The 12,354-nt window shown below is 39.7% G+C and overlaps 1 protein-coding gene across 8 annotated transcripts in view; it reads right to left on the bottom strand.

Moving 5' to 3' along the window:
- Window positions 1-5,019: 5,019 nt before the first annotated feature.
- Window positions 5,020-12,354, bottom strand: part of STAG2 (STAG2 cohesin complex component) — a 135,891-nt gene continuing 128,556 nt past the window's right edge. For all 8 annotated transcript variants that reach the window (XM_075538135.1, XM_075538132.1, XM_075538134.1 and 5 more), the window contains 3 exons: window positions 10,307-10,433; window positions 9,297-9,374; window positions 5,020-5,538 (listed from right to left, as the gene is read on the bottom strand). In XM_075538135.1, the coding sequence (XP_075394250.1) occupies window positions 5,515-5,538; window positions 9,297-9,374; window positions 10,307-10,433 (229 nt within the window). In that variant the 3' untranslated portion in view covers window positions 5,020-5,514. The remainder of the gene's footprint in view (window positions 5,539-9,296; window positions 9,375-10,306; window positions 10,434-12,354) is intronic.

The following is a 12,354-nucleotide window of genomic DNA, read 5'->3' as shown; positions in this document are numbered from 1 at the left end:
GGGCTTGAATGGCAATCTCACCCACTGGCCATTATAACCTTTTTCCTCACTGCTTCCCATGTATACTGCCAAGAGGCTCAATGAGTGACTGAGTACATGCCAGGCATTTACCACGTGCCTAGCTACTACAATTTAATAAGCTCAATTTTGCATCACCAACAACAGGGCAGCTTGCCTTATAATAATCTAGCAATGACCTCGACATGGCCAATGAGCTAGTTACACAAACAGGAGTCATTGTGCATTGGAATCTGGTTAAATACCTGTTGAAAATCAAACATCTCCAGTAACATTCTCAACCATTGGCTTTATTTTCACTCCGTGGACTCACCTAAAGTTAGCATTACCTGTTTGTGCATTCTACCCTACTTTCCCTATTTTAAGTGTAATTGTCTACTTTTTTCCCTATTCAATTTCTCCACTAGATTTGCTCACTGTTGTATCTCTAAAATGCATGCAGCTTTGCACTTCAATGTATTCCAATGAGCACTGCAGGCATTTGAGACTAACCCAAGCCAAAGGTTGCAGCTTTGTGTTTTAAAAATAACAAGCCTGCCCGGCTATCAAAAGAGATAGTGACTGGGGTCTTAAAGGCCTGAAGATAAACAAGCAGCCATCTAGCTCAGAAGCATCAAAGCCCACATGGAAGAACACACCAACCTGTGTGATCGCGTGGTCCCAAAGGGATCAGTTATCAGGCATCAAAGAACAAAAAATCCTATCATTGGCTGCACACCTCCATGATACGATCACCGAAGACAAACAGGTGCATACGCAAATGTGGCGAATAAAGCTGATGGTGCCCGGCTATCAAAAGAGATAGTGTCTGGGGTCTTAAAGGCTTGAAGGTGAACAAGCAGCCATCTAGCTCAGAAGCAAATAAGCCCACATGGAAGAAGCACACCGGCCAGTGCGATCACGAGGTGCCCAAGGGACCAGGTATAAGGCATCATGCAAAAAAAAAAAAGATATAAGTGTGTGTATGTATGTGTATATATGTGTATATGTATATATGTATATATATATCATATTAAATGAAGGGGGAAGTGCAGAGTGGAGACCCAAGGCCCAAGTGTTGACCAATGGAGATCCCCTCATAGAGGGGTTTAGGAGAGGAGATGGGTTAATTAGGGTGTGAGGTAGTATCGATGAAGAACACAGCTTTCCCCCGGATCCTGGATGCTTCCTCCCCCCAACTACCATGATCCGAATTCTACCTTGCAGGGCTGGATAGGACAGAGGCTGTACACTGGTGCATATGAGGGTTGGAGGTACAGGGAATCCAGGGTGGATGATACCTTCAGGACCAAGGGTGTGAGGGACGATGCTGGGAGAGTGGAGGGTGAGTGGGTTGGAAAGGGGGAACTGATTACAAGGATCCACATGTGACCTCTTCCCTGGGAGAGGGACAGCAGAGAAGGGGGGAAGGGAGACTCCGGATAGGGCAAGATATGACAAAATAACGATGTATAAATTACCAAGGGCATATGGGGGAGGGGGGAATGGGGAGGGAGGGGGAAAAAAAAGAGGACCTGATGCAAGGGGCTTGAGTGGAGAGCAAATGCCTTGAGAATGATTGGGGCAGGGAATGTATGGATGTGCTTTATGAAATTGATGTATGTATATGTATGGATTGTGGTAAGAGTTGTATGAGTCCCTAATAAAATGTAAAAGAAGAAAAGAGAAAAAAATGATTAGGGCAAGGACTGTGCGGATGTGCTTTATACAATTGATGTATGTATATGTATGAACTGTGAAAAGAATTGTATGAGCCCCAATAAATTGTTTAAAAAAAAAGAGATAGTGTCTGGGGTCTTAAAGACGAACAAGTGGCCATCTAGCTCAGAAGCAATAAAGCCCACATGGAAGAAGCATACCAGCCTGTGCAATCACAAGGTGCCAAAGGGACCAGGTATAAGGCATCATGCAATGATGTGTGTGTGTGTATATGTATATATATACACACACACCATAGTGAATGAAGGGGGAAGTGCAGAGTGGAGACCCGAGGCCCAAGTGTCGAGCACTGGAGATCCCCTCACAGATAGGTTTAGGAGAAGAGACGGGTCAGTCAGGGTGCGATATAGTACCGACGAAGAACACAGCTTTCCGCCAGATCCTGGATGCTTCCTCCCCCAACTACCATGATCCGAATTCTACCTTGCAGGACTGGATAGGGCAGAGGTTGTACACTGGTGCATTTGGGAGCTGGAGGCACAAAGAATCCAGGGTGGACGACACCTTCAGGACCAGGGGCGTGAGGGGCGATGCTGGGAGAGTGGAGGGTGAGTGGGTTGGAAAGGGGGAACTGATTAAAAGGATCCACATGTGACCTCCTCCCTGGGAGATGGACCGCAGAGAAGGGGGGGAAGGCAGACTCCGGATAGGGCAAGATATGATAAAATAACAATCTATAAATTATCAAGGGCTCATGAGGGAGGGGGGAGCGGGGAGGGAGGGGGAAAAAAGAGGTCCCCTGATGCAGAGGGCTTAAGTGGAGAGCAAATGCTTTGAGAGTGATTAGGGCAATGAATGTACGGATGTGCTTTATACAATTGATGTATGTATATGTGTGGAGTGAGATAAGAGTTGTATGAGCCCCTAATAAAATGTAAAAAAAAGAAAAGAAAAAAAATGTAAAACTGCAGGCAAATGTCACCACGAGTGAAATAAAACTGTATTCATAAATATTAAAAAAAACAAGCCAGTTAGGAATTTAATCATTTTAAAAATGCACGATTTACTTAAAATATCAAAGTGAGGTTTGCTATACATTTTTCCTAAACATGTTAGAGATGTACTAATGGGAGGTGGGGGTGGGAGTAGGAGAGGACAGAGTCAAAAAGTAGTGCTTTAAAATTAAAGGAACTATTGCTGAATGAAAATACCAAAATGTGAAGCGGTTTCTACCTCTATTCTCCATTTAGGTCTGTATTACTTCTGAAAACACTATTCCCGTATCTCTAACCCTTTCCCTAAGAATGTGAGCTGTTTTGACATCCTTGGAAGGACTCAAATTATGCTCCTTGAATTGTTCTTTGAGTTTGGGTAACACGAAGTTAGAAGGGGCAACATCAGGGCTTTTACGGAGGATGGGGTGGTGGGACCCGAATTGAATTCTCTCGGGTCAGCCCTTATTACCCTCCAAGAATGAGCACTGCAGAACTTTCCTGGCCCTTTTCTCGCCAGATGCAGAGTACTATTTGCGCAAAGCTTCTTCAGAAGAACCTTGTGATTGGTCTGTAACCTTCAAGAAAATCATGAAGATGAGCCATTTGGAGCCCGCCCCCAAAACAGCAGTCATAACCTCCTGGGTTGATCTGGATCTCTCTGCCTTGCATTTAACTGGACAAGCATCTCCCCCTCAGATACTGCACTGGATCTAAACGTGAATAAGCCAAGAGTGTTACTGAGGGAAGGGTCTGCCGACAACAGAGACACGTCGAAACATGCCTTGCTTACCAAAAGGCCATGTCTGCGCGCAGGAATTACAATCATTTGTCAATTCTCTTAGACTTAACACTTTAGGCAACTTGTTTCTAAACCATGGTTAGATGGTCAGTGCCTGGCCCACTGCAACTGCCCTCCTTTTAATTCCAACAAAAATGAAAACGTACAAGATGTTGTAGGTTTATTTTTATTCAAAAAGTTACTGTCTCAAGACATAAATACAAATCAGAAAACAGTACAATTAGGACAATAGAATGTGGAGGACAACAGGTTAGAGTAATATATAAAACATTTTAGCTGGTTGAAAACAAAGCTGTAAGAACTGCTTTCACAAAGAAGTACTCCTTTCAAGAGTGAGAAACAAAATCAACTTAGGTTTAAAAATCATATATACAGTCCTCTCAGCAGTTCTAGTTAATGCGGTGGTGTGAAAAACAACATAGGCAATACTTTTGCACATCATCTTTGTTGGTGAAAAATGCATAAGATAAGCCTGGTTTCATATGTTACTAACCATGATTTAATAAAATTGTAACATGATCTTTGAGCTAACCTATGGTTTTTGGCTACCACAGCCCAATGCTTGATTTCTGACTCTAAAAACTGGAAACCTTTTGGTGTTCACCCATAGGGGGATTTTTTTTTGTATTGCAAGCATATTAAGGCATGGAATGATTAAAATAATATACCTCAAGAACTGAGAGACGACTGACAAAAGAGATACACATGTAATATAAGTTAATATTCTGTTTTTAACGATGTCTAGCTGCCTAAGCCTCGCAAAATGAGTTGATGTCAAAATGGCAAGTGGCCACTTTCTGTTTTAAACTAATTTATTTGTGAAAGGACATAAAATGAAGTTTAAAGCTTAGCTTTCAAAGAATATTATGGGTTATGAATTCTATTATCCCATCTAATTTACATACAGAGGAAATGTACTGTAACCTGTTAGAAGTCTCTTTAACCTGAAGACTGCTTGCAAAGACAGATAGATAAAACAATATAAAATACAAATTTAAAAATCATTTTAAAGCATGAACACTCATGCTTTTCTATTTTTAAACATTGTTAAACTTTCAATATATTTCTGAAACCTCATAAGTTTAAGTTGGAATTTAAAAGTAAGAAAAAACTAAACAAACTGCGCAATTATAAAATCAGCACCAATTTATATATATATATAATTTTATTTAAAATTTAGATCCCTATTCCCACACTCTAATAAGCTGTATAACTTTTGTTTAGAATTTTTCTGCAAACATACTACAATAAGCTTCTTTTATTTGGAGACAAAATACAGTGGCACTACTGGAAGGAATATCACAACATTACATTTTTATTTTAAAGGACAAGCAAACTTTCAGGGGTAATAATAGGATAAGCATGTTGGAGACTGGTTACCTTCGGGCGATTCACTGCATCTGGGTATTTCTGAAAAGTATAGAGAAGCTCTTGAATTTTAAAAATATCTTAAAATACATTTCAGATGAAAAAATTGTAAAAGTTCTGCTTATAAGTTGACTTTTCTCCACAATTACAATATTTAAAACAAAGCGTTGTTGATTGGTATTTTTGAGCATTTAAAATTAGAATGCTAAAAACAATTCTATCCTAGAATTTTGGGGACGGGGGAGGGGAGAGAGATTCTTCTTTGACTTTGATTCTTGGATGTAAACAGAAATCCAGCAGAGTTCGTCATCATTGAGTACACCCAGTAAATAGATGTGAGGATTCATTTCGGTACCAAATACCTCTTCAGATTTGTTATTTTTAAAAAAAGCATGAAATAATTGATTCAAAAGCCAACTAACAGCGCATAAATAAAATATTTACTTTCTAAGAAAAACTGTAGCTTATCATCAAATTGTTTACTTGTCCTTTACTTTTTTTTTCAGGCAAACAAAACTGCCCCTCAATGCACTTGATCTTGGTAAGCATAAGCATGTCATATTCTCCTTAGAGAAAAATCTGTACAGAATTTCACTGTATCTACCACACTTTATTTAAAATTTTCCTCTTCCACTTAGAAAATGACTTCACCACAGATTTCATTGTGTACTGGCATTAAAACATTGACACCCCAAGAACCTATTGAGAGAGGGAGGAGAGGGAGAGAAAGAGAAATTTTGTTACAGAAGTCATTCATTTCTTCACTGAATTGTTCTCTCTAAGCAGTACATTAAAAACAAAATTTAATCCTTGTTAATATTTTAATATCGTGCCAACAAAATCACTTACATTGAGCATGAGTACATAAGGAACGAACAAAATCGAGATACAGCTGACACAACTTACCTTACAAATATGGCTGAGAAAATATTTCTCCCCATTGTGCTTGAGGGCAGGAGGATACATTCATTTAGCTATCTACACACACCTACCCTCGTGCCTAGGTCATGCAACAAACATTCCAACTCAACATCTCAACGAATTCCAAATGATTGTGCTCCTTGACCTAGAACTTCTGGGAGCGCTTACACAAGCAGAGCACAGCTGGCCACTTGCCCTACCTCTCCAGTGGGTATGGTTTGCTACTGGGACTGTTTAGAAAAAATTTGAATTTATAGACCCAATGCCTCCAAGAACACACAAGGATGCAGAAAAGGTTTCTTTAGAAAATCTGCCCTAGGTTAATGAACAGAACTACAAATGCTAAGAAATCAATGAACTAAAGTGAAACCTGGGGCAAAGTGACATACATCAGTACATTTCCCCCAGAAAAGTCCAGAAGGGAAAAGAACGTGAGGCAAACATCTAACGATTACTTGCCACTACTAAAAGGAAGAGCAGCTAATGGGACTACTCTCCCCACCTTGCTCATTAAGGCAAGGACAGAAGCAAACATTCCGTATGTATGCGAGGCTGCTTAATTAGAAACCCAGCACTTATGATGTGAATTAATATTTTTAAATCCTGCACTGAGCTAATGAGCCTCAAGAGTGTAGTGGAATAAGCAGTGGGCTGCCAGCTGAAAGACAAGAGGGTTCAAAGCCACCAGTTGGCTCAATGGTAGAAAGGTGTGGCACAGTCTGCTTGCAAAAAGACAGTCTTGAAAAATCCCCGCCCTACAGGTTTGCTAGGAATAGGGATTGACTCCATGGGGGTGTATCATGAGCCAATAAGAACTGATACTGATAGTCTAGGGAGCTTTCCTTGATCTCATTGTGCACTGCAGGTACATGGACTGAGAGAAGCTCAACACAAAGGAACCGCAACATTAAGAATTCTGCACCAGCAAAAACCGTAACTGTTCCCGATGCTAATATTAACTAGCATTTAAAGATGTAGTTCTACACAGTGATGGGTTATGCGCTCATTCTGGCCTGCCGGTCCAGGGAAAAGTCATGATCACAATTACAGTAACCCGCACCGCCTTCACGTCGACTCTGACTCACTGGCTTCTCTGAGGACTTTGTAAATCGTTACCAGAAACTATTTCTATTTCTTTCTGGAGCAGAATTTTAGGCTTCACTCTTTAAAACACCTGAGTAGTTCTGCTACTATTTTCAGTTACTATACTTAGAATCTTATAACTAGGCATATAAAACAAGTCCAATCCCGATCTTACAATTGTATGTGTAAGCTTGAATAAAAATTGGTGGATGTCACTGTGTAGAGTGGAAAGCAACTATTTCCATGTTTTGAAATTAGCATTTTTCTATTTCAAATTAGTGTTCTATTTTTTGAATTACTGGTGACATAATAAACAGTGAAGCTATATGTATATTAAAATAGTAGTGTTAAAATTGTGTGCCCCCTCCCCACGGGAGTCAAAGACATTTAAAAATACCTGAACCTTTCAAGATTTCTGAGCATTCAGTTATATAACATTACACTTGCGCCATCGTGTGGTAATATTACAAAACTACAGATAAAAGTGCTCATTTCCCGAATCTTAATGGCAGATGCACCTAAAGAAATTAGGAATGGGGAAAGGCCTCTTAGTCAATAAAATACAAAAAAAAACCATGAAGCCGATATAAATAACAAGGAATTGTCACTGTTTAATCTTTTCCCCCCATTCAGATGAAAGATTCCTCTCAATACTCAGTGTCAAAGCCGAGCACACAAATATCCGTCATTGTGCGGTCTCATTGGGTCAATCATCTGAAATGTGAAGTACCTTTATGGAAAACCGTCAGGGACGGAGTAAATACTTAAATCAAGTGATCGTTACTACCCACATAAATTCTGACTGAAATGAATCATTCCCCTGGCTAAATTTGGCATGTTATAAGTGTAGTCGGATTTTAGTTAGGGAATTTCTAAAGCTGGAACCTAACCACAACTCTGCTACTAGTTGGGTAACCCAGAGCAAATCCCCAGGTAACCTCCCCAGGCTCCCTCTGCCTACTGTGAAAATAGGAAATCTCCAATCATCGCTTTCAAAGGTTCAAAACAACTCATTTGGCTTAGCAGAATGTTGGGCCCGAAAACTCTCAAAAATACTAGCTTCTGTCCCTTTCACTTGAAAGGCATGTTCAAGTTACCTTAGGGTATGGCCTCCATGAGGGCGGTGAGAGAACAGCATTCATTGTAGTGCTAACAGTCAACTAAGTCATTGAGTGAGTCCATTTCATCATTCTAGGTTTTTCACTTCCCACCCCAACCACTGCCGAACTGTCAGGAAGACATGCGTGCACCTAAGTCTATCAAATAAAGCATCTACTTCCATGTGGATGTCATTATGAACTCATGGGTAGGAAACAGACTGGGTTTTAAAGCCTTGCTGCTCTCACTATGGTCTGTGGGGCCTCTCGGGCATTAGCAGCACTGGTTGAAAATAGAGACTCTGGAACGACTGAGTCAGAATCTGTATCCAGAAAGGATTCATATGCATGGCAAAGTTTAAGAAACCTCATTGGAAAGATCCCAAGGTGACCTTCCCATTCAAAGGGACTGTTATCTGAACTCCTTCCGTAAGGCCAAATACCTGACTTTATTACTGTTAGTGTACATTGGTTTGTAAAAACATTTCCAAGAGCTATCTGACAGCAGAGTCTGAGGTAGGGAAAGTCAAGGAGGGAGACAGAAACTGCAGCATTTTTTTAAAGGCAAGTCTTGGAAGATGATGTAACAGTCACCCCAAGGTAGGTGTTGAGAGGAGGGCGTCCAAATGAGCACATGCTGAATAGTGAGAGTACTTAAAGAATGTATTCCTATGACAAATAAAAGTAAACACCTAGCATACTAGGCAGAACGAGAGATGCCTAAGACTGGTGACCCTGGCTGAAGAGTTCAGTCTGTTGAGGGACCTGAGCATGTTTAATACCCGATCTCATTACACCCACTGGTAATGACCACAAATGAAAGCTGGAGCAAAGTGTTATAGAACTAGAGAATCAAGTATCTATCTGCAGACGTCAGCAAAAGCACCACAGGTAAGGTCAGATCTGGGTGTTGAAGAAAGAACTCACGAAGAGGAAAAGGAAAGCAGCATTTCTGTCAGAGAAAAGAACTAACAAAATCTAATGAGTCAGGGGAAAGCATGGATTGTGTGAGGAAGCCCTGATGGTGTGGTGGTTACTCTTTGGGCTGGGATCCGCGTGGTCCACAGTTTGAAACCACCAGCCACCAGCCTATAAAGTTACACTCTCGGCAAACGAACAGGAAGTCCCTAGGAGTCAGCACTGACTTGATGGCAGTGAGAAGGCGGAGGGGGTAGTGTTGCTTGCCAGACTAAGGAGGCAATCCAAATATAGAGCCCAAAAGTCCACAGCATAATATTCTAGTTCCAGTCTTCTAGGGATTCAAATGCAATTTTTACTGTCACAACCACTGTCAAGCTTGGAAAGTGCCTAGACGTTTGATTTTGTAATCTTGGGGTACATGTAAATTAAACCTACTGATTCATCCATAATTGAAGCTGGATCAAAGAAATCAGGCTTCAGCTCTGTTCTCTCTCGTCTGTTCTTTGATGGTGGCTATGGGGAGGGGGAAGAAAAAAGTTCATATTTGCCATTTCTATAAACCAGATACTAACAGAAAACATTCCAAGTATTTATCATTGTGTTTACGTGATCTCTGTAAGTATACCTTAAAATATATTAAATACTGCATATTCAAAATCCAAAAATGTTTAAAAGTACAAAATTAATTTACTCGTGAAAAATTCCTCAGAACATACTCATTTCTCTGTAGTGGCATCACACTCTACTGGATACATCCAGCAAGTACACTGAGAAGGAGAATGCCTGGCTTATACTGTGCATTCGTAGCTATACTGCTCACTCGTTTTGTCTCCTTGCTGAGGATAACGATCCTAGCTTAACTAAATCCACTTAAACTACCTTACAAAGTTGCTTCAGTTCAGTGACAAAATTTGATTTGTACAAGTACTCTTTATCATGTATATGATGCAATTATTAATAAGGAACATGTAAGACTTCCATATACTTAACTTCTTCCAAAGCTTAAGAAATTTTATCTGATATTTGAGAAGGGACTGTATCTCTTCTGTGTTGATTCGATAATGCAATATTTTGAAAATGAAAATGTCTACGTATATTACCCCATATACTACTTCTGATAAACTTTAAATCATCAAGTAACACTTAATTTTCATAGTCAAATGAACGACTATAAAGAAAAAGCTATTCTTTAAATCTAGACCTTCTAAATTAATCTCAATGGCAAGTCTGCTGTTTTGATCCACGGAACCTAAATCAAACATATTGACCATACTTGCCCTATTCAATTCATTATCGTACCCTTGCTAGTCATTTAAATTTTCTCCAAACATACTTCTTATGGCAAGCACATCTCTACTCTATTAAGTCGATAGGAGTCTAATCAACTCAATTATTTTCCAAATGATCAAAAAAGAAAATCTTACAGAAATCAGGAAGTTTCTTACCAAATCTATATCCATGGTGTCAAAATCCATTCCTTCATTAAGATCTTCAATCCTCCCTTCTGAGGACATCATAACATCTTCAACAATTGGCTCTTCATCATCTTCCATTAGGCTTGTACCACGCCGACTAAAGAAATACAAAACAAGGTCAAGATCTGGACACGGGGGGTGGGTATTAGTATACGGGCAGCAAATACGTGTCTCTCTATATTTAATTTTCATGGAAATGATGGAATTAGAATGATTGGGCATTGATGAGGTCATCAATGATGTCGATATCCCAACATTCCCTTGCTTAGAAATGTTATGGAGGTTTATTTATCTTTTTATTTCAATACATTCAGCTTGATGGTTCTGATATCCCATACACAAGTTCAATGAGAAATTCCCACATGGGAACATACAAGATACCTCAAATCCTTTTAGAAAGTAGGCAGGGTACAAATTAATAAACAATCATAAAACAGACCAAGTAAAATAACAGTTTCAGAATATAGATATATCTTCAAACAACAGTTATGTTCATTTCACCCAATCATTCATTCACCGTGTGCATAATGAGTACCAGAGACACTCACTCATTCACCCAAGGCCTTCTATGTGCCGGGTGTATGCTGTGTCCTATGGATGCAAAACAATGGTGAATACATTATGGTTTCTGCCCTCAAGGAGCTCACAATCTAATATGGGAGACAGAGGTAAATAATTATGACAAAATGTGATTCACATTACAACAGAAGTATGTATGCATTGGGTGATAGCTACAAGGATATGGTAAAACAAGATAATAATTGCATCTTAGAAAGAAATGAACAATTAGGCCGGAACATGGATTCGTGGCCTATGAAATCTCTGAGCTGTGACATACATGGGAAAGAAAAATAAACTTGAGAGTTCTATATGTTACCAGATAATTATAGAGAATAAACTCAAATTCACACGTGAATCCAGACCAGCATATGTAATGGTGACATTCAGACGGGCTCATCACTTAGGCCAGCATCACCTTTCCTTCCTTCCTTCCTTCCTTTCTTTTTGTTTTTTCAATCAGCAAAAACTAACTCCCCAGAAAAAAATCAATTTAATGAAGACTTATAGGTCCTAGAAGATATTAATATAGAAAAACATGACTATTCGATCTAGGCAACATTTTAAGCTTCGCGTTGGGAAGACCAATGGGTTGATAATGGTCTTTATTTCCTAAAAAGTCTGGATAGTAAAAGATAATTGCACTGTATTCTGTAGAGGAAACTATAATGGGAACACATGTGCTCTGTCAATTGTATTTTGGGAAACTAAACATCCATGCTGTATTTTGTGGCAGTGTAAGAAAGATATGAGGTGGCTTCATCAGGTTCGTGGGCAAAGTCCCTGGTCATATAATTCTGTATATCCATCAACTCTTTGAAGCCTGCTCATATGTAAGATATAACATATATACTCGAGTATAATCTGACCCAAATGCCAGCCAGGGCACCTAATTTTACCACAAAACCTACATTAAAAACGTGCTGAAAACCTCGGCTTATCCATGAGTATATCCGGTAAACTATTGGGGGACCAGATAATTAGGTCCCCCAGACATGATTACAGAACAGTATATGACATTACTGGGGCAATCCCTGAGAGTTACCTGCACAGGGGAGGAGGGGGTCGTTTACCTTATAACTGGATATTTTGAAGAAACTATGAGTGAAAATATAATGGAAATGGTGTGGTGTGATGAGGTACTGTGGAGGACAGCAATGCCACAGTGACTGCACAGTAGAACGCAAGAGTTGACAGTGCTTTGGTTACAAGAAGGTAGTTGCAGGATTTAGTATGAAATAAGAATATGTATTAAGTAGAATGTGACCATAGAAACTGAGAAAAGAGGAGAGCAACAGAAGTTGTCACATGGATGGGGACTATGTTAGCCAAGTTAGGGCTAGATATGTTAGAGAATATGCCACATGCCAGAGAATACTGTATTTCTAAACTGCCTGTTGGGCACAGCACATAGGCTACCACTCGTGCGGTAAATGACCAGTCACTAATTTTTTGTCTTT

Source organism: Tenrec ecaudatus, chromosome X (assembly GCF_050624435.1).
Source record: "Tenrec ecaudatus isolate mTenEca1 chromosome X, mTenEca1.hap1, whole genome shotgun sequence".
Lineage (NCBI taxonomy): Eukaryota > Metazoa > Chordata > Mammalia > Afrosoricida > Tenrecidae > Tenrec > Tenrec ecaudatus.
This window is presented reverse-complemented; position numbering and strand designations above follow the sequence as displayed.